This window comes from Diorhabda sublineata, chromosome 10 (assembly GCF_026230105.1).
Source record: "Diorhabda sublineata isolate icDioSubl1.1 chromosome 10, icDioSubl1.1, whole genome shotgun sequence".
Classification (NCBI taxonomy): Eukaryota; Metazoa; Arthropoda; class Insecta; order Coleoptera; family Chrysomelidae; genus Diorhabda; species Diorhabda sublineata.
Genome location: NC_079483.1, coordinates 13,382,607 through 13,410,587, shown reverse-complemented (window position 1 = coordinate 13,410,587; position 27,981 = coordinate 13,382,607). Strand labels below are relative to the sequence as shown.

Below are 27,981 nucleotides of genomic sequence, written 5' to 3'. Positions count from 1 at the left end.
CAAAGAAAAATAGATTATTTACATATATTTATTCCGAGTATAAATTAAGTTCTGACATTTCTTTGATCATACATATTATTCATTAAACCATTTGTGTATATAGAAAAAGCTGAAACTAAATATTTTATTGTATTCTGTAAATATTTGAAAGTATTTTTACGTTTTTAGGAAAATCATGTGGTAAGCCAGATATTTCAGATGAAACAGAAATACAAGGTCGATCATATTTGTATGGAGATAAAGTAACAATCACCTGCACAAGTGGTTCTTCTTATATCTTGACTTGCACAAAAAATGGATTGTGGGATGGTGAAAAAGACGATAGCTGTTAATTAAAGATTTAAAAATTAATTGATAATGGAAAATAAATAAAGAACATTTAGTGGTGTACTTTTGTTTTATTTATATTTTATACAATGTTTACAACCTGAACAATTGGAGTTAAATTCTAATGATACAATTTCTTGGCAAAGGCTTGTGATAGGTACAATGAAAGAAATCCCTTAAACTTTCCTAAAACATAAAAATGAAGAGTTAAAAGGAATTATGATGAAAAATAAAAAAAGTTTTATAATAAAGTAACCGTCTCTATATCTTTTGAATTGATTCCTAAATTTAAAAAAGCTATTTTCACACCCTTTTGGTTTAGTGAGCTTGGATTATTTTTATGTCTTACTCATGTGAACTGCTGAAGGAGGAAGAACAATTCCAATTCCTTGATGACGATAGATCCAAATTGATTTTTTACAGGGCACTGCTACCTCGAGGAGCGACTATTGAGAATAAGTTTAGAATAAACCCAGTGATAAAATAGGGAGGAGGGTGAACTCCTGTTACTTAGTTCTAGAAGGTCTCGCCATTGCAAGCGTATGCAGAAGAAAATCAGGCAAGAATTTATGAAGCAAGAATTTTATCTTGTTGAAGCGGACAAAAATATTGAGTTCGTCAAAAATTGGAACTAGTTGTAGATGGCGAAAGCAAATGAGACCAAAATTAGCATTAAGATTACAGTAGTTGCATTCTATTCTTAATTATTTTTTATTTTTATTTTTTAATCATCCAATAGCTGCTCTTTTTCTTTTGTAAATCTCCCAGTATTGACAATTACCGGTTCTTAACCAGTTAAAACAAGTAAAATAAAAAATTACCTCAAAGGGAAATTACATTTTGTTAGTAGTTTAACCGTATATCTAAAAAATAATGCTTAAGTTACATATGATCAGAATTTTTTCTCGGCGTTTAACAATTGTAAAAATCTATTATTAAATTTAGTTTTACCTCACTACTCGAAAATTCTCTTGATTATTATTCCAATAAACTTTTTTTCAAACACTTTCCCGAAAAATATTGAAAATTAACTATAAACTAAAAACTGTGAACATAATTATGGAGAAAAATTGTATGAATATTTCAGAGGAATACTGAACACGCTGTTTACTGCTTCTATAATATCAACATTCACAATCAAACTGTCTAAAGTAAAGATTTACTTTTTAAAAAATATTTTCATTTCATTTAATTTTAAACTTGATGACTATAACAGTTGAAGATAGAACAAAGACTAAATAAAAAACAAATAAAGTGGAACAAGAATGCTAAGAAGTATAAAAGGAGATATCAACACATGTCTACTGATAATGTGGTCAAACACTCTAGAGTATATGGGAACTGTTATGTCCGCAATATTATTTTATGACTTCTCCCCCTCCGATGTAGGAATAGTAAAATTATTAAAATGAAACTCTAGCTCTAATGAACTTTTACAGTCAACAAATTTGATTCTCAAAAGTGAGGTAGCAGCTCATTTTGATCTTCTAAGTGTAGATTCTTGATGTCGATGATTCCTTGAGGCAAGGACATTATTGATTGAATGTTTCATTGGATCCTATCCAGATAGGGTCAATGTAATATTTATTTAAATCTAGTTTACAATCTTCATTACAATTTGTTATTTTCTTCGAGCAAATTATCATATGTCCATTTTTTAGTATAGTAAAAAGCAGAAGTGATCTTTTACTTGATTATAATTACAGATTACAGAGGTCAGTGTACAGTGAACATTGACACTATTAAGCAATTTGCAATATGTTTGCAAGTTTTAATAGTTATATTATATTTTTTCTATAATTTTATTATAACAGTATCCTACCTTCTCTCGGTTAAGGGTAAAGTTTCTCGATGAGGACTTTTGATTTTAAATAAAAGACTCCCGTCGCCTACATTAACGTTGTAACCTTTTTCATATTTTTCACCTGGAGCCTTAAAAAAAGAAAAAATATGAATTAGATGAAAACCAAGAGATAAATAGTATAAAAAGTGTAAAATGCCTATTTGCAAACAATGTATGCTCGCATAATTATAATACAAAAATTTATTATAATTCTAGGCCTAATTACATTTGCCTATTTAATATGGACTCGATCTGGCAACACTACAAATTTCAGTTTATCTTAGTCAAGTTATCTTATAAAATATTACGTGGATTCCCAAGAAGCTGAATTTTTAAATAAATATTTGAAATACCATTATAATGAAATGGTGAAATATCCCTATCGATCTTATGTTTGTTTTAAGGTCCAGATTCGAAAAAGAGTTTTCAGCGACATATATATTATGTATATATAAATGCATCTAAATGTTCGGAAGAGGCCTAAATTCAAGAACATTTAGATGCCTTAATATATCAAAAGGAAATAAGAAATTAAAGATATTTTTGTATATATATTGACTGTAAGCTATCTTAATATTGTGTTGTAAGATTCCAGAAAGTTTGAGAGTAAATTCAATGTCTGTCATAATTTAACCACTGAAAATTCTTACAAATTTGGATAGCGATCAGAATAAATATTTTAATATTGATGTCAGAGTCAATTTGAATATTGATTTTTGAAATTTATTATTAAATATAATAAAATTCATCAACAATCAATAATCCGAAAATAATTAATGCAAGTAATTTTTATATTGTAATAATTTTATATATATTATTATATTGTACTTGACTATAATTTCAGTCCCAGACAATGAATCGAAAGCGCGGAAATATATTAGAGATAGTACACTTGTACACAGTCACTTTTCAGTAATTCAGTATTTTCATATAGTTACTGTTTATTTCTTATAATGCCGAGTAATAAGTTGTTGCACTCTTCTATCTAATTTTATCTCTTATTATATTTTATTTACAGACGAATAATATAATTTATTTTTTCTGTTACTCACCTCGCTCATGACTTTATGATAAGTGTCTGCTTCTGAAGCTTCTACGCATAATTCCGGAATTTCGAAACAAGGGATATTACAATAATTCATAATTTTATCTTTCTTATCAGCATATCTAAAATATTGAATGAAAAAATTATTATGAATATTGATTCATAGAAATAAGTAACTGTAGATAGTTAAATTACCAAAAGTCAAACATTCCACTAATATCATTATCAATAACTTTCTCTTTCTTACTTATGTCTCAATAATGCCCATTCTTCTTCCAATCTGTAAACCCAATCTTTCAAATTTGGGTCTTGGGAATCATATTTATTGAAATCTATTCTTTCAATGTCTTCAACCACTATTTCCACATCTCCTTCATTAGTCCAATCATATATTAACAACTCAGCATGTTTACTAAAATAATAATAAAAGCAAAAATAACTAAATAACTTGAAAAGTCAATCTCAAAAAAATGTTTGGAATAGACAGAAAGCTCACGGGAGCAAGTCGAAGGTAAAAACAATACTCATTTGATTCTTTAAAGAAAAAAACATGGAATGGTTCATAGGGAGATTTTTCTAGCTCAAGTATTTTATCGTAAAGTTATTAAGATGACGATTTTGATAGAAAAATCGATCAGTATCACTTTCCTAGGAGATTTAATTTAATATTCGCCAAGGCATCAGCAAGAAAGTAGTATTTTCCCACACTATCAATTTGCTAAAAATCACAGGATATATATTACATACCCAATTTCTCTTAAATAATTTTGTTTGTATTGTTTTTCCATAACTTCCAAATACTTTGTAGTTAAAACAGGTGAATCTTTCTCATAACTAATTGCACGTTTCTTTATATTCTCTATTACTTTGGGTACCGGCACATCCAAATATATTACTAAATGTGGTCGTAGAAGTTCACCAATAGTGCAATCACGGAATTCATAATACTTTTTGCGACCTAAAATAAAGTGATATGAAAAAATGTTCACATTTTCGAACAAAAGTTTTGTTATTCCAGTATCAATTGTTGATTTCTTGGTGATTGGTGCTGAAAGTGTTAGATTTATTTCTATCTTACAGAAAAATATTTCGAATTCATTCAGGAACATACCAGTGAATAATATGTTCATTTACCAGACTGCTTTTTTGTTTGTCTAAATTCATATAGTTTACCTAGGTTTTTCAATCCAAGAATGCTTCAATTCCAATATTAATTTATCAAAAACTTTGGGAAAGGGTGGATGTGAAAACAATAAAAAATAATGATTTGGTATTAAATGTTAACATATGAATACATTTATTCAATATATTACCATAACAAAATTTATTTTTGGAAATTATATGTACAAATATCTAAAATATTTACTTCTTATCTGAGTGATCAGGACATTTGGGGTGAGGCATCTTAGTCAAGTCAATGAGTTTTCTTAATAGACCCTGTCAATCCGCCACAAGTTTTTCAATAATATTATTCTTAAGGTAACTTGTTGAATTCATTCCATTTGGCCATGTTTGTGAACAAGATTTGGAACTTAAAATGAAGTATTGAACAAATTTCTACTAATTCATTGTAGAATAAAGGATGTCACAATAAATTTCTAGTTCCTTCAGATGATGACCATCATTTTCTCAGATAAATCTCACCTTTTTCAATGACCTTTTTCATTGTGATATGATGTTGCAGAATGTTAAATTTTATTCTCTCAATATTTCACCTCTTTCTCTTTATTAATTACCAATTGATTGTTAAAAAATAAAAAAACTAGAATATTGGATTTGTTCATAGAACAAAAAATACTCACCCAATTTATTTATATAACATTGGCTATACATAGCTTCAGCAAATACAAAATCGGAATAGACACATCGGTCTAAAACTACGCCCTGACCTGTGCTGAATACATGAGCTAATGCATCGACGTATTGAGATAGTCTGTAAAATAAAGATTTTACTTTATTGACAATGTTTTAGTTTTGATCCTATTATCAAATAGCATTGAATTTATAACTAGCCAATATTTTTTGTCATTGAGTGAAATAAAATAGTTCACATTTTGAATATGAGCAAGTCAAATTACCAAGTTGCACTTAGTTAAAGTAAATAGATGTTCATACAATAAAATAAATAAAAGCCCAAAAATTTAATTTATATACAGTACTATACCGATTTGGTTTATAGAAGAATTTATGTTTTGTCAATGTATAAATATACAAAGTTACATACATGTCAATAGTAGTATTTACTTCCTTAAATATTATAAATAAATAAATAAAAAATTAAATATAAATATGAAAAACTTATTGACTGATGTTGCAGTTACAACGTTATAAAACTAAGGTACCAAACACCTGGGTACCAGGTACCATTAAAATAGATATTTTACACATAATATAATAAAAAACATTTTTAGTTTGAACAAAAAAATATTGTTTTCTCATAGTGAATTATTGGCTATAAAAGACTATTTGTACAATGGCACTTGAAATAAGGTACAGTTTAATTTAGTTTAAACATACTTCATAATCTTAAAAAAGATATGATTTAGGTTCCTCAAGTCATTGAAACAAATAGTGAGTTACATGTGAGGTAAACATTAGGGTACCAATTTCACCTTTAATTTGTGCCCACAATGTTAATGCAATGATAGAAAAATGCAAGAAAGAAGAAAATACAGTTGTATAACAACTGTACGTTCATGGAGAAGAGTTTTTGGTCAACATATTAGCAACAATTTTAAGCAATTTCTAGGTCAATCATTGAATCAAACAAAAAAAAGTTATCCCTATTTTTAATTTCAACCCAAAATGTCAACTATTCAATATTCTAAACTTCTAAATAGACACTGCTCTCTAGAAATGTGTTTTTATAGTTTATAACCTACAGAATCTATAGCTTTAATACATTGTACTAATACAATATAATATAACCTTCCTTTTAATGAAAACAGTTCATTTTCTCAGTGAAATTTTCCACTAGTTATCATTTTTAACTTTTATTAACCAATGAAGCAGCTTCCATGCAATAATATTAAGTAGTAACCATTTAACCAAGAAAGCACATAATCACATAATCAATTTGGTGAAATGATATAAATTATTACTTCTAACTATAAAATTGAAAAAAAAATATGATAATTAAATGAATGATCAGAAACATAATAAACTTAAGAATACATGGGAATGCTGAATAAAAATTTTTGAATAACTTTGCAAAATTTCAACAATTCTCTGATCATTAACACTAGAAATATTTGTAATAGACTTGTTCAAGTGTGAAATATCCAAATCAAATTTTTCCTACTAGCAAAAATTGGTAGGTAATACTGAATGATATTATGAAAAGTTACTCACCTAACAATATATTGCTGAATTTGAAATCTTAGAGTATGTCTGTGATTGGGATTCCTTAAAAAATCCATAACGTCCCAACTCTTGCAGCTATCTGGTAACTGAACATCTAGCTTTCTTAAATCAAAACCATAGCTATTGATATAAGTCATATCTAAATTAGCTTCTGGTAAATAAAGCATCTCAAATTCTTCTGCTATTTTTTTAGCAAATTTTGATTTGCCCGTTGCGGGCAGACCTTCAACAACAATAATCTAAAATAACAAAATACTTAGGTGGTATCAAAAGTAAAGGATAGTCTAAATAGGAGTCGTTAAAGCACAGTTTTTTTTAAATTGTTTCTCCTATTGGTGAACCTGTGAGGGTTACTCAAAAAACTCTAAAACAATTTCAAAGAGCATAAAATTCCCTACAAGGTCCATCAAACTGATTTGCATTATTGTAAAGAGTAAGTATTAAAAATTTGAAATTTTTTAACATGCATTGTAAATGGTAAAACTTTATAATTATATTGTAAGTACCTAAAATTGATATTAAGAGTTCAAACTTGGGAAGAATTTTTTTTCTATATGCAGATTAATATTTGGCTTAAGCACCAAAAAAATCTGTTGGAAATAAATCACCCTATAATATATAAATTTGTTCTGCCACTAAAAAAGGAAAAAATTGATAAATGTTGGAAGTCTCTGTAAAAAGACGTTTCATATTTTGTTAGTAGTTTCACTTAGTCCAGAACTTTACTCGGTATTTAGTGGATTTTTTGAGCAACCCTCTCCACTTACCTTAGAGTTCTCATCAAACCTAGATGTAGTTTTGTCATATAAATAATGAAATAAGTTGAAACTCTTTTCTTGATAGGGCCAAGGTGCAGGCTTAGTCGGGTGGTCTTCTCCGCTTCTTGTGGACTTACTAGTAATTGTTCTAATTAAAGTTACATTTCGGGATTTATTCAGATTGCGAGTTACACCTTGATTAAATCGAGTCCAGCCCACTCTGACAAAAGTAGACATATTTGGAACAAATACTAATTCCAAATTTTAAAAATTGCAGATGTATTAACTTTATGTAACTTCAAATACTTGTCAATTGTCAATATTAGTTTGACTTATTGACACTTGTCATTACGGACTGACAAACATCTAAAATTTTTAGGAATAATATCATTCCTAGAGATAAATTACAAATTTGAATCTCTTCTAAGAACTTGCAGAAATAATTTTATAGCACAAAATAGCTTTTCAAACTAATATTATTACGATTAATAAGATTTTACGACAATAATAATAAATGTTTTGATGGTACAAAAAATAGGTGAAAAGTGAGTCCTTGGGTTCTTTTAGGAATATCGGCGATCTTGCTAAGTTTTTATAGTTTAAACAGTTTTAAATAGTTTATATGGACAGTTTCTATAAGTGGAAGCTGTTCCGACTAAGGAAGACAGAATGGCAATGATTTCTCTATCCTCCGAAGTTTTAGCTCAGTTCTGCGCATTCTCAAGCACGCGCAGTATAGATAAAGTGTCTTGAACGAGAGAGAAAATTAATATATAGGGACTTTTTTTCTATACAGGAGGATTACATATATGGATGTCAAATCGTGGGATATATGCAATCACCATCTTCTTATGGGAATCTATATAAGGTGATGACATAATTCGTCTGCACTTATTGATTGTATTCTGTTTAGAAACTTTACAGTTACATAACTCTTACATTTGTTTTTTCATTTTTCTATGATAAAATTTAGTTGGTTAACCTACAACTTATCAAATAAAAATAAATGTTCGAAGTGGACACCTTGCATCTTTACATACATCTTTAGTCTACGGTGTATATTTCTTTGAACTTGGGAAAGCATTTGAAGATTCTGCCTTATAGCGTCACAATGGAAATTTATTCTATAAATCATTTTGTTCCTTGTGTTTACCGTTGTTTCATACACCAAGCTTTGAAAATATTTCTAAATAATGAATCCATTGTATTTAATTCAATGGAACGTGGTGACCATACAAATGGACCTCCCCGACGAATCCATTTGTTTACATAAATTAAGTAAATTAGTTCAATTTTTTGTATAAAATGTCCTACCAAAAAAAAATGACGAACAGCTTTATAGCAAAATGCATTAGATGCAGCTAATGCTGATCCCATAAGTAGCATATGCAAAATGTCACTACAATTTAACATATCAACGACAATTATTGATAGGATTTTCCAGGAACAACTTCTTTACCCCTTTCACATCCAGAAAGTGTATGCCATGGCAGTACATGTTAATCCAGCAAGACTGGCCTTCACTTGTTGGTTTCTATATAGGATTACAGAAAAGCAGAAGGAAAGATGCATCCTTTGTTATAGATTACATAAATGTCGGACGAGGATTTCTGAAAAATCAAATTTTTCAAATATGCAATAAGTTACGATTATTTTATTATTATAAAGGACAATGTAACAGTTTTGTATAAATATGAATGAAACAAAAAACATGTCAAAGAAACTGTTAAATCTGTCATGGTAGAAACGTAGTAACGGTTTAGGGTGGGTCATGACGCCCCCCTGGATCCGCGCTTGACGACACCTTTCATTGAATAATTCATCGTTTATTTTATTAGCCAAAGTACCAATCAAACAGAACTAGTTCTAAGAGCATGCACGGCAAATAGTCTATTTTATGAGGCTAGAAAATGCAATAATTTTTGTGGTATCATCATTAAAAGGAATTAAATTTTTGATTTATTCCTCTAAAAAATTTGCGATTTATTTAATATGATATATGAACTATGAAAAATACTTGGTAAATGAGGTAATTTAATAATAAAAAAATGAGTAAAATTAAAATAAATTTACTATTATCATTCATACAAGGAATACTACATCTTTCATGCATATCTCTTCAGTTCTCGTTTTTACTTTTACGTCGTTTGTTCGGAGGGCTTTCAATCTCCGCAGATGATGACCTACTTCTTTTTGTAGCTTGCTCTTTTAATTGATCGCCTTTATCACTGTCGTGGTTCAATACCTCAGTTTGATTCTCACTTAAACTTAAACCTGTATTAGAAACGTCTATGTCAATTTTAGTTCCTGCATCACAAGTTAAATTATTTTCTAATGCCTTTGTTATTAGATCATGAAACATTTTCAAAGTATCTAGAGTGATATAACCAGGTATTCGCCAATAAGTTTCTTGTTCATCGACTGGTTTTGCGAATCCTAGTGATGATAACAGCTTTTGGAAAGTATCATTTTCCATAGCATTCTCAACCATATTCGAAAGCGGTACTAATGGAATTCCTCCATGATTTTCCTCAAAATCTTCTATAACATCAAAAATACTTTCATTTAACCAATCAACTGGTTCCTTATTGCCTGCATTTATATTTTCCAGAAGTATCTCCATTATATCATTTTTAGTAGCAATAGCAATTGTCAAATTTTTCTGATTTGGAGTATTTCTATGTTTAGTGGGAATAGATAAACTATTGGTATCAGATTCAAAGTCAGTGTTCTTTTTTCCTTTCTTTCTCAATGGTTTATTTTTCGTTAGTTCATTTTTATCTTGTATTAAGTGTAATGATAACATTTTTTCAATAACCTTGTTTTTTGGTTTGGGAGTGATCAATCCATTCATTATGCTATTAAGTAAGTCTGGAGAATTTTTAAACTCTGAATACAATTCTCTTAATCGAATTTCCTCATCTGCGGACCAGTACTGAGAATTGGTGGATCGCGATATTCTACCTTTTTTATAATCATCTATTAAGTCAAGTTCTCTTAGTTTTCCCAATACCATTCGTCTTGTTCTAGTTTGTTTCACAAGATTACTTAAGATCCAATCAACGATATCTTCCTTAATTTGTTTACTATTGTGCTCTTCAAACAATGTACGCAATTCATTTTCCTCTTCTTCCGACCATTTCTTGACAGTAACTTTATCGTTGGGCATATCTCCATGTTCAATTTCAAATGCTTCTTTTCTGGATGTCCAAAATAAAATTTCTATGAAAACTTTTGGATTGGTTTGTGCGAATTTGAAAAAGTTTCTCAATATATATCTAGCAAATTTGATAAGCTCGTTATATTGCGGCAAGTCTTTAACAGTGAACATCCTTTGAAAAGTTCTAAATAAACTGAGTTGGAACATCATTACATAATATTTGCAGTCAAAAGCAATTCTATGCATTAATTTCAAAACAGAATGATTTGTATTTATCGAGTTTGTATCAAAATTTTTTAATGCCAGAGCACAAACTCTAACAATTTTTGGATGTACCAACCTCTTAACAAAATCTTTAAAATCCAAACTGATTTCTTGTTGTCTGTAATCTTGATCTACTTCTTCATCATCGTATTCGTCATACTCATCTTCTTCGATCGGTTCTGTATTTTCCACTTTATTTTTTCCTAAATCTGCATAAAAAATTTCTCTTATACAAAGAAATTCTTCTTCAGAAGACAAATTATCATTCCCAAATGAATTATTTTCAGGCCACACTTCTCTAGCGGCCCTCATTATTCCTATAGCACTTTCATATTCTGAATTTCTTAGCTTGTGTTGAATTTTTTCCATGGCAACGATCTTTTGTTGATCCAGTGGTACATCGGAAGCTGCATCAAATGGAACATCCGTTAAAAATTCCCCCCCAGATTCTAAAATTGCGGATATTTGAGGACTTGCTTCATCCCACATATCGTCCAGGTTCAAATCTATTACTCTAACTTTATATCCAGTCTTATTTTTCATTTTCGACTTAGATTTTTTCTTCACAATAATTGTACCTTCAGTTTTGCAATACACCTCAAACATTTTTAAAAATAAATGTTGGGTTTCCATTAAATCTTTCAAGTAGAGATCAGTCATTTGTAATTCATCATACATTATTAACAATGTTATTATGAATTCTCTGTATTCTGGTAAGTAAAAAATGTTGCTTTTTATTACTTTGGAAGACTGAGTTACAACTTCATCTTTTGATTTATCCATCACAAAAAGAGTCAGCAACAATTCTTTATAGCTTAATAACGCTGTGTGTAGCCGTTTTGACCAGATTAAAACCTTTTTTTTATCGGTTTTCATTAAATCCAAATAATTTTCACACTGTTGTTGAACGAAATGAAAAGTTTGCACTGATAAAGTTTCACTGATTAATTTTACTTCAAACTTATAATGTCTATTAAAAGACATAAAAAAACCAAGGGCCCATAAATAATAAGACTCATCTTGATTGTCTCCAGAATGTCTAGCTATTAAACCTTTGATATACTGCATTACGTTATTATATGCTCCATTTAAAAATTCAATACAAAATTCTTTCAAAAATAATCGAATGGTGAATGCGGACCTACGGTCTACTTGGTTGCTTAGTAGTGGTGTTCGATTTCTAGCAGTCTTTTGCAATTTTTTATCGGCATCAAAATTTATAGAATCTAATTTATTGAGGGGTTTATGAGAAATCAACAAATTATTATCGTTGATACTTTTCATGGATTGTACAACAAAGGTTCCACCAAACCTGGAATGTCTTGTACCAGTGTAAATCTTTGTTTTCTTGTGTTTAATGTTCAATTCGGAGTGTCTTATATTTACTAGTTCTGCTTCATCTCTGATTTTTTCCCTTTGACTCCTTTGTAAAGCAGCATTTGCCAGCTCATTGGGTTGTTGATTTCTTAACATGAAAAACAAAATTTCTAATATATAGACAAAATATCCCTGTTCTGCAGGGTTTGTGGTTATATATAAGATAATATCCAATAGCCCAGAGTGATGAAGCGCCCACAAAACTTGATCATGTAGACTGGCGTCGTTGTCAGGCCTTTTATCTATGGAATCATCAGAAACGAATAGAACATTTCTCATTAAAACCAAAATTCTTTCTATTTTCACACTGTTTTCTTCAGCTCGTTCTGAATTATCTACTTCCAGAACTTTACTCAAATGTGTACTAAAAACAGCCCATATTGCTTCATCAACAAACGCTTCTTTGTAAAACTTCAAATGGTCTTCCATTTCTAAGTAATAGTTCCTAACAACTTTATCTGTAGGTATTTCAAAATTGAATAACAATAGTGGGGGAGTAGTTAAATTCATAATAAGACGAAGCAAAACATCGAATAAATCATTCTCTTCGTGATAATGTTTCAATAACGGCAAAAGATCCGTTATTAACACTTTCGTATCGCCGAGTTGCCTTCGAATGGAATGCAATTCGTCATCACGTCTTAAATAACGAATTATATCTTTGACAGTTTCAAGTGTATTGGAGTCTGCATAATACTTATTTGTTTTTTCATCGAAGTAGCCCAATGCATTGCATGTGGCTGATATTTCTGCAGATAATAAAGATGACATCGTTTCTGCAAAATATAAAAACAAAATAAGTCACATAATATTTATATTTCAATAAAAAGTTCTTTCAAAATATTATTTATCATTGACCCCACTTAACACATAAGTATCAAAATGTAATTGCTAAAATTTGTTTCGTTCTAAGCAGAAGAAAAAGTAATTTTAAATATATGGTTTGTTAACTCTAACTACACATATTTAAAAGGTTATTTTCTGTAGTAATACAATAATTAGTTAAAACAATTTAGTAGTAATTAATTGTTATTCAGATACTTCAACAAATTTCTGCCATCTTTGGGTATTATTCATACAAAGTAGTACTTTTTTATTAGATTATAGTTAAATGGTGCCTTGTCCCGTTCAGTTCTCATTATCTGAATCACCTAATAACCTGAGAAAACTTCACATATATAATATATCCAAAACCTGTCAAGAATCACTCCTGAAGTAATATTATTGTCTAGATTGAAACTTCCCTACATATGGTAATGATACAAGTAAATTTTAATAAAAATAAATCATCTCCCCAAGTTTTATTATTTGTGATTTGTTAATATATTTCAATATTACTATGAAACAGTTCTATTTATTGAAACAGCAGTGAATGGGCGAGGCAAAATTCACATGTTGGAATTAAAATTAAAAAATTAGAATATTGTGGCTATGGGAGACTCACGCCTGTAAGCTCCAGAATTCAGGGTTAACTTAAGTCAAAAATCAATTCCAGCTTGAAAACAGCAATTAGATTAGATCTTGTTCCAAAGTGGCAGTCATGCGGGATTCAAAAATTTAGACTTAAGGATGTGTTGAAACAGTGCTCTACATAGTGATTGTTTAAATATTTTCTGGTCTGCTGTGTGCTACCATGGAATCAGTCTTCTATTATAAAATAAACACATAAGTTTCAAGTAAAAATAGATCGTAGCCTCTTTAACGTCTAATTTTCCAATTCTCTTTATTTTCAAGTTTTTAATAAATATTAATTCCACGTAATCTCAAGTTGTGCTATAAAAGATTAAGAATTTGAAATACTTTTCGATAATTTATTGGATACTACTTGAAAGTCACATCTTAAAAAATTCTTAACATATTATATGGGATCAATTCTGTCTGTCTAAATTAGTATTTTACAAAGAAAAATGCATTCAATTAGCGGACTGGCTGAGGAGACCCTTAACTTATCCAATATTTCATTTTAGAAAAAATCTAGAAAATGATCGAATTATTGATTTAATGCAAGCAATGATGCTTCGTTTTACAACACATAAATTAATTTTAAACTTTAATTAACTTCAAATAATTAAATATATTTCTTTCTGTATTTCATAATGACATCAAACAAAAATTAAAGTAGCCTAGCTAGACACATAATTTATACAAAATAACGGGGTATTCGTTTCGACAAAATTCAATTCAGAAAATGGAATGTGCAATCAGAAGAAAGGTAACACAAACTTTATTTGTTTAACGTTTTGGACAGCTAATACATAGTATTTTAAAGGAAGTTACATCAATTACTAATTTGTAAGAGAGTGAGTCATAAATACAGCATCCATCGACTTATCGGATAATTATTTTCAATTTGATAAATAATATAATCTGAAAAAAAAACGTGTATTTCATGCGTAAATGGCTAAACAAAAAATCAATTAATAGGAAAAGATTATCCAAAACATTACTTAAGTGTGAAGTATCATGGGAAAACAGTTTATAAGCTCATAAGGAGTCAACTATCCCTATATCAAATTCTTAAAAAAAATCCCTTTATCTCAGCAGGTTAAGAACCTCGTCATCCCTGGAAATTGATTAGAGTTTTGAATCACTTATAAAAAAACAAATCCTTTCCAAGACGAGAAAATTGCTAGTAGATAACCTACAAGATCAGTCAGTGAATTAACTGAAACTGAAAATCACCCTCTTATGATACACATATTCTATAATAGTCGAGACTACTAGTGTCATAAAACAAAAATGAGACTTTCGTTACTTAAAAGTTTTCAGTTTTCAATTCTGACTTATCATGGGCCAATAGCTATACCCAAATCCAAAGAATACACCACTTAAAAGTTTGTACTTCTGTATTATAAATTGATAATTTATTGTAAAAAACTATTTTAGTAGAAATAAATAATAATTGTATTTTAAAAACCTATTTTTGTATGTTATACAATAGTTTTTCTAAATAAACAATTTTTCAGAACTGAATTGTTTGGAGACTTATCTTTTCCCCATGCATTCATCAATTACTTTTTATCCAAAATATGAAATGAAAACTTTTTAGTAATAAACGTTTTGGCACTATTTCATCAAGATAAGTAATATTCAGAACACCATAATTATGTATTTTACATAGATATTTCAAATTTAGGAAATTGTTAGAACTTCCAGATGCATTTTAAATTCGTTTTAGCTCTATAAATATATATTATCATTTTAGATGCATTAATATATTATCATCTATAAGGTGATCAGTTTGTTTGGTGGAGTCTCCAACCAAGCCCGCTATTCATGCCTTAAATGTATAAAACTAGAGTTTATATCAATAAACTCAGAAAATTAACACTAGGAAACTAAATTTTAAATCAGACACAGTGCATTCAAAGAAAGAAGGTAATCAATAACGACGTGGAGAATAACTTCTTGATCTTGAATAACGTTTTCTTCGGCTGCTATAATATGGAGACGGTGATCGTCGGTGACTGTAACGAGATCCTCTATAATAATCATCTCTGTCACTTCTGCGCCTGTCGTACCGGTCGGAATATTTATATGTTGGTTTTCCCATGTAAATTCCAGGAGTAGGCGTATGAGCTCTTTCAGTAATTGAATAATCAACTCTGATGCTTTTTCCATTAAGTTTCATGCCAGTGCACTGCTCCTTAGCTACTTTTGCATCATCACTGTTTTCAAAATACACAAATGAGAATCCCCTTGAACGTCCGGTTTTAGCATCAATTACTACTTGCACCCTTTCTACGGGACCATACTTTGACATAAGATGATATAATTCGTCCTCAGTAGTATAGACACTCAATCCGAATACTCCCAAACATCTCGATTGTTTAGGATTGTCTCTAGTGCCAGTATGACGTTTTCTACTCGACATAGGGCTGTGTGAGTACGATCTACGCCCATAACCTCCTGAGCGTGAGCGACTTCGTGAATATTTTGATGACTTATAACGTCTATTCGAGCGAGAACGACTTCTTGATTTGTGTCTTCTATCTCTATCTTCGCGATCATCTCTACGTCTATCTTTGTCACCGACGCGGTAAATTTTGCGACTACGACTAGGACTTCGAGAGTAGCTTTTTTCCTTATGATTTCTGGGAGACTCTTCACGTTCGGCCATTGCTTTTGGCGATCGACTTCCTTCTCTGTCGCTCATATCACGTTAGGCACCTAAAATATAAAAAAAAATGTCTAGAACTTAGTATGATTGATTCAGTTTATAATATTATCGAACAGAAATTTATTAAAAACTAAATAGAATCCCAACAAATTAAAATGCAATGTACACCATATCTTATACAAATACTTATGAATTAATTGAAGATTTTTTTCTGTCGAGGATGTATATTTCCAGCCACAGAGAAAAACATTACTTTATCATACAATCATATATATAAAGATTAATTGCATAAAATATATTATTTAAATAATAAGATTCCATTCTTTGTAATTAACAATAGTTGTCAGTTAACTACGAGAAGAACATGTTCTACTAAAAAATATTCAATTATGGTCATTTCTGTGGCGTATCTAAAAAGAGTAACGAAGAGCTCACGTAAGGAATAATCAAATTCATGAAAAATTACAATTGTTAATACATAAACCAATCATCACAAGAATGATAAGACTTGATAGATAAGATGAAATGTAAATAAAAGCTACAAATTAAAACCTCAATGACTATACCCATTAAAAATAATAAAGCCCTAAAATGTTTCTAGGCTTTTACCTCAAACGCAATTTCCAGCCAATGTAATGTAAATATACATTGAAAGAAAATTGAAACAGATAATCCACTATATTAGGGACAATCCAAGCTGGAACAGGGAGTAAATAGATTATCTCTCCATTTCCGTTATTACTAACAAAATAAGACATGTTTGCATTAGTAGAACTAACATTAAGATCAAAACAAACAAAAATTAAAACAAGTTCCTACGATATCCCAAGAGTTCAGGAATACGTTCAAATTCAAGTTTTTAACGATCGATTCAGTAAAATCGAACGTGTTTGCATATTTACTTCTGAATAATTGGACACGAAAACATTAAAATTATTATTGTAAGTTATTTAGCATTTGGATCATTCTGGAGTATTTTTTCATTCACTTCCTAGACCTCTTAATTAAATAATTATCAATCTCAATTTTGTATACTTGTTATGAAATTATCTGTTTGAAACCCAGACACTTACCTAAACTAAGTTTCTAAATCATACTAATGCAACGTTTAGGTAATATTTGTAAGGATCTATATTTCTTATTTAAACTACAACATACTAAGTTGGCTCACACCTTTCAAAATGCCACTTTTTTAGTCATATGAATTTAGAAATTAAAGACAATTCTCGATTAATAATTGCTAGCATGATGAATACAAAGTATTCGAAAGTTTGGAATATACATTAAAGAGTGTTTGATTGCCACAGTCCCCTCGACTAATATTCAATTACATCTCATGCGAAGAGCGTCTTTGTCCATATCCTCTTCCCCAATGGCTCGAAATTGCAAGGTTTGTCAAAACAAACATTTGCGTGGTAAAAAAAATTTCTTTCCGCCAGGTGTAGGAATCATCTAAGCGGTAAATCAATTGTTTGCATTGGTTTGAACATATTTCTTTCGAGGCGCATTAGAAATGCAGGGCATGGATGTAAAAATGTATTAACCTTAATAAAGACCGTATAAAAATATCTGTTATTTTTTTATTATAAGAGGGTCTGGGGTGGAGCTACGGGATCAGCATTTGTATTTTCATACCAAAACTTCAGATTCCAGCTTAAACCTATGTAGTAATTTGTGTTAATTACTGAAAACTATCGCGAAGAGCAATCAATGTAGCGGCTAAATATTTATCGTCCTTCCTAATACGACAGAAAAGGATAGTATTAAAATAATAAAAAATCTTGATCGTTAGAATTACAACCACAGACCTAGCAAATTTCCACTACTTTGTTTTTGTCACTTTTATATTTATTTTGTAACTCTTCAGAGATATCGAGGTTTGGTCTTGTTTGAGTATTGTAAAATGTATGTGCCCAGAAAGATTTTGTTGAAAACCAGGCATGGCATAAGAAATTTACCCACATATTTTATGATTAATAAAATATTAGACAAATAAAAATTAAGTAGGATAATGCATATTATATCATTACTTACATCAAGTTGAATTTCCCTTTTCTAATCATTCAAGACAGCCAAGCACCAATTAAGAAAATTCTTGATTCTATGGGAATTCCATCTGCATCTATCAATATCTTGTAATTTCTTATTTCATATTTTTATTAACGTGCCCGAAGGGATCAAAATAATCTATTTCATCTAAATACTTTTTTGCTCCAGGCAGAGTAAATTGTTGTTCCATGTTCATAGAATAATTTCGCTAGTTTTCAAAACTTAAAATACCAATTTATTAATCGAGTAGATTTATACTGATGATTAATGCAAATGTTATGACATTACATTTCGATATATAGATGGTGTAATCAAATTTTTAAAGAAAACCTTAGAATCCTTGTCGTTATAAGTACATATCATGTCTGGAGCGTTAAAGATTCATACTTTCCACAATAACGAATTTCATACTAGTCTTGGTTAATTTGATGATGATCCAAAGTCGTATGACCAAAAACATGAAAAAGTCATGAAGGAAAAATTAAGCGAACGCAAATTTCCGTGAGAATGCTGTCTGAAGAATTTACTTCAAATACTTAAGTTGTCCCTAAATTAGTGAACATTTCCGTTGAAAACTGAATGTATGATTTGACACAAATATTTCCATCGTGAATTTGGCAAATGACATGCACAAAGGTCCGTTGATCCGCAGGTACAACAATGGAAATAATAATCGACTGACTTTCGTTCATACCAGAATAACATTGAAGCGTAAATCCACGCCACGCGTACATGTAATATTGAGTGTGTTGGTTTATGGATGGTAGATAATCATTATTTTGGATTAATTGAATCATATTTTTAATAAATATTGGCCAAGAAAAATGATTCAGCACTTGTCTTATACTAAAACTAACTTCCTAAGTTCCTTTAGTTTTAGAATTCACTATACCTGTAAAATTCATTGACTAAGAAAAGGCAGAAGAAAAATCAGAATATTTAGTTCACTAGCTACTTATTTTAATCCGTAAAACACTAATTGCGCGTTGATTTTTGTTTCTACGCCCTACCCTTTCTTGATGTGACCTAGTACCGACGAAGTTATTTTTCGAATAACGAAAAACTAACATTGATAACAATGAATTGTTCAAAAATGATCACTCTGGTTTCAGTTGTGGCAACCTATTCAAATTCTAAATAAAAACTATTGCATCATAGCAATGTAGTGATCTATAATTATATACTCTCAGGAATTTTCACTGAAGTGGTGTTTGATAAAGTATCATTAATATCAGGGTTTTGCAAGTCTCGGGACAGGGCCATCAGCGAAAGAAAAATCTTAAATTGAGGGGCAATAAAAACCATTTTTATATGTTAAAACTCAGATTTTTGGATTGTCAAGGTGAAATCGTCTGGCTACCATTATCATCGTATCTTATACCACTTTATTTTTTGTCTTTTGAGGTTTTGAAACAGTATGGTATTTAAGGAAATCACAACAAATGATTTACTAAATCGTACTCAAGAAACCACCATGATCTCTACATATTCTCGGATATGGATAAAAATTACATTTAAGGGCATTTGGGTCATGTTACTTTCTCATTTGGTAGTATATGGCAACTTAGTTTAGGTTTGTTAAGAGTTATTAAGGAAATCCGTGTGCTTAGTGAAGGAAGTTATTCTTCAATTTGTATTTGTCAATTTATATTATGAAGTCGAAGGGATTTATGACAAGCAATAATCGTTAATAAAAGAAACTGATTTATCGTTAATAGGATATATTACAAGCAATTATTCATATATCGGTGACTCTGACTGAAACACAACGTATGAAATTTGAAATGTTTAAAATGATTTGTAACAAAGGTCAACTTCCCAATCTACGCGAGGAAAACGAAAAACTACTAAGCAAATCGGGACAATTACAAATATTTCATTGAACAAACAACTACTGTCTCCAGTCGTCGGCATGACGGGCTGACGGTGTAACGGATTATTGGTAAATTATCTCTTTTGACACACGATTTTGTTACGCATAGTTTCCATGTAATGGAGTTTCACCATCATCGTACTTCAAATAGACTTTCTGCTTAAATTCAGACCTAATAAAAGTTGCAAAAAGTGGTAGTTTAAATGCTATTGCCAGTTTGCAAAAACAGTTGATGAAATATCTTCTTCGGCCTCACATCGTCGTTTTCATCCTCAAACAACTTATCACAAAAAGTGTCAACAAAACGCTAAAAGTACGTCAAACCTTGCAAATTTTTCGGAAAATGAGAGAAACAGATTCCTTAAAAACCGACAAACTTCTTGTTAATAATGTTTTTAATATATCTTGTTTCTTCGTCGTGTCCTTCTCTCCCCTGTCTTTCATCACTTATGTGCCGCAATGGAGCAAAATCAAAGCCAACATTTTTTTAATAACCTTCACGGGCGCTAATTGAAGATGTTTGGCAACCACTTGCATTCATTTCAAAGACATCTTCAAAAGAAAATAACTCGCTCACATACTACAGTCAACAATTTTAAACTCACTCCAACCACCATACAATCGTCTTCATCAAAATCTTAAACATGGTGAGAAAATGATAACACAAAAAATACATAAATTTTTTATGGATTTTGTGATATATTATATAAATAAATATAATAATATAAATTTCTTATTTCTTAGACCTTTTGATATATTAATGCATCTAAATGTTGATTTTAGGTCTTTTCTGTTTTAAAATTAGTTTTTTTTTGATAGTTTTTAAAAGAAAGATGAATTTTGACGTTTCGACTTTTCTTTAAACTTTATCAAAATATTGACACTGACAATTTGCTTATTTATATTGATCTAAGATCACCTTCATCATAAATATCAAAATAAGGATAAAATCAACTTTGTTTCAATAAGAAAAATTAATTTTTCCTTGGTTTCCACATCTCAAATATATTAAATTTATTAGAATTTACAAAATAGAGCTATAAATTTTACTCAAATTATTTAGATCTTTTTTATCATTTATAGCTTTTTCGTTCTTATGGATGTGAACCATTTCTAAAAATTCTCTTTTTTGTGTATAAGATTCTGTTTCAAGAATTGAAGTCAATATAAATCTATAAATTTAACTTAACTTTAAACTTTTTTCAATTTTTGAATCTTTATAATTGAATTTATGTTTTTTTGATATTTCATGGTTCGTTAATGCAGTTCTATTTTTTTTCATCGTATTGATGGCCTCTTAGTCTATTTTCTAAATACTGAGATGTTTGTCATATGTAAACAGCGTCACAATTAGTACAAGGCACTTGATATATAATATTACTTCTTTTGTTTTTTGGTGTTTTAGATTTTAGTTTAGTGAAATATTTGGATAATGTATTATATCCTATATGATTTATACTAGAGGACATAGATCGATATAAATAAGCACATTGCCGTGTCAATATCATATATTGATAAAGACTTAAAGAAAAGTCGAAACGTCAAAATTTTTCTTTCTTTTAAAAACTATCAAAAAAATTAATTTTGAATCAGAAGATACCTAAAATCAAGAACATTTAGATGCATTTATATATATAAATCGACAAAAAACTATAATAGCGGTGTTTTTGTGAATGTGATCATTTTCTACTACCTCCAAAATAACGCGGAATTAAACAATGCAATCTCAAAATTTTTTTGTCTTAAAATGAGTTGTTTACGGCCCCAAAATTTTAGATTATTTTCTTCCTCGGTTGAAACTATCATGGAATATTTGCAGCAGTTCAAATTGTTGATATGCTTACATAGTCGGAATCACTTTATAAGTAAATTTTTCAACAGACGCCTGCTAAGTGATCAACAAATTAATCATAAACCAGATTTCCGACTACAGTTTTTTGAATAAGACTTATCAAATTTTAACTTTCCTATATGTACAATATATTGTAAATTCAAACATTAGAAAAATTATAACAGGAAATTTGGTGTTGGTTTAATTTTAATCGATGTGCACTAAAATTTCAAATTTAACCAAAGAAGGTTGATGCCGAAGAAATAAGGAATAAGAACTAAGTTAACTGCCCTGAAAAACTATTAATTCGAATCAGAAATCCATCCATCCCGTAAGGAAATAAACGTACTACATTATTTAGTGTACGAAAAAATAACCTTATTTAAGCAATTAATGGTTCCAAAACACTTCAGATAAAACGAACAGAAGAAGTTTATTTCAGAGTACTCATCTTTATTATCAACTAAATAGAAAACTATAAAACAAAAATATAAAAGCCCCCAACTATAGTGATTGAAGTTTTAAAATGATTTGCAAAACTGATTCAGTCAAGGATTTCCTTTCTACTACCCAGAATGTAAAAATGTTACGTAAAAATTGAAACAAAATGAGGAAGTCAAACAAGATAATATGGTCACTTAAATATGCGTTTTGAAGCCACCACCTTGCGTAGGGTTCTCCATCGTCAACGGTTCCGCATATTTCAACTTAATTACCTAACTTAACATTCATCACTTAGCAGGGCACTGCATCAAAATTTCGCTTATATCGTACCTCTCACTATATTATGACAATAAACGAGGATCAACATAATGTCATAAAAAGTCTTGCAATTGCAATACTCACCAATATTTAGAATTGAAACTATCAAAAATAATGTTTATCAATGTTATAACAACCCTTTAAGATTTCTTGATCGCGTTCAAAGATGATAACTTGTCTTGAATGGTTCGTCTAGAGTGCTTGTCTTTTTGTACAGTCTTGAGCGGACATGAGACGACATGTCGAGATCCATTTACTGTTGCTTTTCTGAACTTCATACAATGGAGACAAACACTCTGACTAATTTCTTAACGATGTGGATAAACTTGCATTAATTCTTAAAACTTGCAAAAATTCTTAATCTTAATTGAAGTATGTTTTCTGTATGCAATCCTGAAACAACCGAAGCCCAAACATGTAAAAAATGTTTATAATTTTTACAAAAAGAGCGATCTTACGAGTGCAATTGACACTGCGATAAACTAATCCTCAAAAACTCCGAAATTGCTCTTTCTGTTGGTAGCTTTAATATACTATATAAACATCAATTCAACTCAAAATATAATTTCATTTGGGAAAATATAGACAGTATAAGTTTTATCTAGAAATGTTATTCTTGTTACTTATTAGATACATTAGAATTTATAAAACAGAATTAGAAATTTTTATAATTCCCCAAAAATTATCTATTTCCCAGCAAATGAGATTTTTAAATTTCAGACCACTGAAATATTTTTAAACTTGTTATTAATTTAGTTAAGTATATTAATAACTATTGACATAATGTACATATAGTAATGATAGAGTTTATCTGTCCTATTTTTCAATTGATTGTTTTGAATTTTTTGATGATTTTTCAAGACAATGTTTCCTCGTTTTGCAGCTTTTGCTGTTTCAAAAACTGTGCAATTGAATCCAGAATCCATCAATGTTTTTCGAGTCTGAATGAAAATCACTGAAGTTCAAATACCTTCAAGTCCAAATTGGTATAGTATACCACTCTGTTTTCATATTTTTGAATCTGTGTTGTGTGATATCAGAAAAAATCAATTTATTATTACGTTTAGTCTGGATTTTGAGGATGATAATTGAATAGTTGGCAGAAAAGAATAAAATATTTTTGTTAAATTTGCTTCAGTTTGTACAAGATCTTTGATTGCATATTTCGCTTAACACTTAATATGTTACAATAACACACAATTTATATATTTTCTCCTTAAACTCAAAATAATTCAAAGTGTGTATTGTTTTTACAAACTTACATAAACTCAACTTTAGATATATGTCCGTCTGTTTGAATTTGGTCCCATTTTTCTTTGATATATCTTTTACAATTGTAACTGGAATGTTTATATGCGAAGAACATTTATTAATTAGAAATATTTTTGTTTTAAATCCCAAAATGGCTTATTTATTCAGCTCCTTAGGTATGAATTCTGCTTCACCTCCAGCATGTAAGATAATGAGCCTCTGACCTACATTGGTGCTTTTATACATTCATTTTTGCCATTGTCCCATGCTTTTGGAACCACATGCTAATTGTGAATGTAGGTTTCATCAGTATATATAATTGGCTATTCCTCTTTTTTGTTTTTTTTCAACTTTCTTAAGTAATCAATTCTTTTTGCTTTCACGTCGTATTTCTCCATTAGAACTTTCCTCTTATCTTTAGTTGTTTCCATCTGGATCCTAGTCTTTTAACCAATCTTCTAAACAAATCTATTTGCCAGTAAAATTTATCCCAGTTCAATTTTTTACTGATTCGAAGATTCTTCAAATCAGTAAAATCGCAGATTAATTATTGTTTTTTTTTTGAGCTTCTCTATAGACTTTCATCGTTTATTAGGGATGCAAAAATAAGTGCCTTTTCTAAATAAATAGGGTCTTTGTTCACATATTGAGAAGTTTGTCTTCAATTTTTCAAAATTGAAATGCAATTACAAAAGTTGCAATTTGTAGAATTGGTAAGTGACCATTCAAAGTTGAAAACTCTAGAAATATATTAGAAGTTTTGTAAACTTGAAATTGTTGAACATACACCACTTCTTCAATTCATCCATACATAGAAAGTCATGAACTGTTTCAATATTATTTTAATAATAGATTAGTTTTTGAGAAAAACTATTCAAAATATAACCAACCCTAAACCAGAGACATTTTTTATATAGAAAATAATCTCACTTTATATTAATATTTAATGTATGAAAATATCATTGACTAATATAATATTGGAAAAATATATTGGTTATTAAGTTTAAGGAAACAAAACTATTTTTACAATACCAATATTAAAGTAAAAATTTCTCAAATTACTCTATATCTCAAAATAGATATGCTATATCTTACCTTAACTAAATTACTCTAAATGATTTCATATTCATATTTACCCCAAGGGATTAATGCAATAACATTAAAATTATATATAATAAAAAGAAGCAAAAATCCTAAGATATTAGATCTTTTCAGTACCTAATCCATGCAATGGTCTGCTAAGTCACCTTCACTTGGTCAAATAACTACACATATTCAAATATAGCACCAATGATACATAAAGGATGTCATTTACTACATTATGTTCGAAACATTCCAGATGAAAAATGTAATGTTCGAAACTGTAGGAAACACAAAATATTTTGCCTAATCATAAAATATTTTGCCTAATCATTTACATAAAAATAACAAACAGTAAAACTTTATGATAAACAAAAAAAACTTGAAAATAAATGTTGGCAGTAAAATTATTGCAGTGAGAAAAAGTTATATAGTATACCAATAAACATTTATTCTAATCAGCCCATATAGGCCAGATATTCTGTATAATAACTTGCTCTGTATTATTTAAACAAAAAATTGTTAAGTAGAATATATGCAACAGTTGTCGATTGGTCTCAATGTAAAAGAAATTGTTCAATGCAAAGCCAAACAGAATAAATCCATTAATTCAATTACTGTACATATAAATAAAAAGCTTAACATTTGTGAAATTTAAATTATAAATAACTTGTGATATACTCTTTATTTGCTTTTTAAGTGTTATAATTTTGGATTGGGAGTTTGTAGAAAAAATTTAAGTAAATGTAATTACCTAAATTCAGTATAACACACTAGGGTGTTGCAGACATTCATGGATGTCATCTTGAATATATATTTCATTGAGAATTTTTTACAATACTAACATTTAGTTTAGTTGTGAAGTATTTGAACAATCACATGATTTGATTATTTTTTGTTAAGTGTAAACTTTAATGATAATATTTTTAAGAGAGAATGAAAAGGCTTTTTAAATGATATAACACAAATCCACATATCCCAATTAAAAAAATCATTTTTACACAGGATAAAGTAACTTTTTAACTTGAATTTGATGTTGTGGAATTTTTATAATCACATACATAACCAAAAGATGAATTTAATCCAATTAGCTTTTCCACACTGTAGAAACTAAATATATCAATAAAGATGATCTATATTTTTCCTATGTGGAAGTTCAACTATCTAGTATCAAATGGACATTTAATAGTACAAACAGAGATATATAACAATTTGGTTGAAATTGAAGTTTATAAATTGTTTTCTTGTTAACATAAAATGGTTATAACTATTACATGTAGTGTATTTTGCAAGTAGACTTAGGAGGTTTGCATTGTTAATGTCGTTTTTTTAATCCAAAAATCAATGTTATATAGAAATCCACTAAAATGTATTAATAAAAATGCTAAAAAACTGAAAAAATGCTAAAAACGAAATTTTAAACAATGGAAATGCTGTAAATATTCATGATATAAGCACATACAGCACATCATAATCAACTTGTACAATGTTAGAACTGAGATAAGTAAATGCATATGAAAGATTAAGAAATATGCAATGGAAGGATATTTCCTAATTCATAAAATTTATGACTTGTTATTTTTTTAAGAAATTATCTTCATCTCAAATTAACTTTTCAGAAAATTATTTACTTTTTAAGGATTTTCTGAGCTTGACAGTATAATACTATCCTTAGTGGCATAAATTTATTTCTTGACTTATTTTCTAATAATTTCCAAACAAGTGTCCAAACAGTTGATGGTGCACTTTACTTTTTCTACTTTTCATATTTCTTACTTCTTTGATTTACTTGTTAATAGTACTGAAATCAAAAAACACAAGTCAAGGAATATCAGTGCTACTTTTCCAACTATTTCAGAGATATAACCATCTATAAGAATCTAATTAAATAGACAATTCTATTTAGACCACAGTAACCTGTAAATTATTAATGAAGTGAATCCCTTAAGAAAGCCACACTACTTGTAGTATTTAAATGATAATACTTCATCTTCAAGCTATTTGCATAAACAATGAATATAATAAAAAAATAAAATAACCAAGATGCTAGGATACAAATAAAATATATGTAAAATCATATGTTGAATAAGATATTAAATACCTTTTTATAATTGAAACAGTTTCTTTGATTATAAGACTTGTGATCAGTTTTGTTTGTTGGGACAATTGTAGATAAAGATATTATTTAAAATTAATAGTGTACATTGCATTAGAATTATTTTATTTTTGGTAGAATGGTCATTTAAAAATGTCATACTGATTTAATTATTCAATTAATTCCTTTAGAACACGTTTTTCGGACTATTCTTTGGTGGAATTATTAGGCATAATTAATATCCGGCTTTACAGCACACAAAAAAACAAAATAATTAAGTGATACATAGAAATAATTAATAAATTGAAGAATAATCGAAATCTGGGAGACTATATTCCAAATATTAGCGAACTTTAAACTTACAGCGGCTCATGACAAACCATAATGGCACCTATTTATTTTTGGTGGAATTATTAAACTATTGATATTACTAGAATATTGTGGGAAAAAAGTTTAATACATTTAATACATACATAAATAACAAATATGAGGTACTTACTACGTTGCAGTTGTATTCAAAAACCACCCAGAGAGATAATTTATAAATTATGGAAAACGATGACAAGGTTAGTTTGGCGTTGGCGGTACGAGAATGACGTTTGATCGTTATTCCTTAACGAAGCGTTGGGAGGAAAGACGCGATGTCACGTGACCTATTTTAGTGCCAACTTAAGTGACTAAAAAAAGTCATAGACATAAAAGCAAACAAATTGACTATTTACAGCTCACTTAAACCTAAGATGGAAAGTTAACAGCTTTTTAACTTATCATTGCTTCATTGCA

The 27,981-nt window shown here is 29.3% G+C and overlaps 4 protein-coding genes across 6 annotated transcripts in view; 1 reads left to right on the top strand and 3 right to left on the bottom strand.

Moving 5' to 3' along the window:
* LOC130449850 (sushi, von Willebrand factor type A, EGF and pentraxin domain-containing protein 1-like) overlaps nt 1–382 on the top strand; it is a 51,858-nt gene extending 51,476 nt beyond the window's left edge. Inside the window, exon 31 of the mRNA XM_056787891.1 lies at nt 169–382. Within this exon, the coding sequence (XP_056643869.1) occupies nt 169–332 (164 nt within the window). The 3' untranslated portion in view covers nt 333–382. The remainder of the gene's footprint in view (nt 1–168) is intronic.
* Nucleotides 379–7,676, bottom strand: LOC130449938 (NADH dehydrogenase [ubiquinone] 1 alpha subcomplex subunit 10, mitochondrial). The gene is made up of 8 exons (XM_056788045.1): nt 7,346–7,676; nt 6,567–6,817; nt 5,018–5,148; nt 3,963–4,173; nt 3,463–3,627; nt 3,223–3,337; nt 2,150–2,259; nt 379–513 (listed from the first exon to the last, which is right to left on the bottom strand). The coding sequence occupies exons 1-8, from the start codon at nt 7,571–7,573 to the stop codon at nt 504–506; spliced, it is 1,221 nt and encodes a 406-aa protein (XP_056644023.1). The 5' UTR covers nt 7,574–7,676; the 3' UTR covers nt 379–503.
* A 1,713-nt stretch (nt 7,677–9,389) lies between these two features.
* Nucleotides 9,390–27,844, bottom strand: LOC130449160 (protein timeless homolog). 3 transcript variants are annotated; one of them, XM_056786835.1, is made up of 4 exons: nt 27,698–27,824; nt 26,735–26,904; nt 22,857–23,165; nt 9,390–12,913 (listed from the first exon to the last, which is right to left on the bottom strand). In XM_056786835.1, the coding sequence occupies exon 4, from the start codon at nt 12,906–12,908 to the stop codon at nt 9,456–9,458; it is 3,453 nt and encodes a 1,150-aa protein (XP_056642813.1). In that variant the 5' UTR covers nt 12,909–12,913; nt 22,857–23,165; nt 26,735–26,904; nt 27,698–27,824; the 3' UTR covers nt 9,390–9,455. The 3 variants fall into 3 exon arrangements, with proteins under 3 accessions (XP_056642813.1, XP_056642812.1, XP_056642814.1); XM_056786834.1 differs by lacking the exon at nt 26,735–26,904 and having other exon boundaries at nt 27,698–27,844; XM_056786836.1 differs by lacking the exon at nt 22,857–23,165 and having other exon boundaries at nt 27,698–27,817.
* Nucleotides 15,520–16,293, bottom strand: LOC130449849 (transformer-2 protein homolog beta-like). Its single transcript, XM_056787890.1, has one exon. It carries the CDS (start codon nt 16,291–16,293, stop codon nt 15,520–15,522), a length of 774 nt encoding a protein of 257 aa, XP_056643868.1.
* Nucleotides 27,845–27,981: the final 137 nt, after the last annotated feature.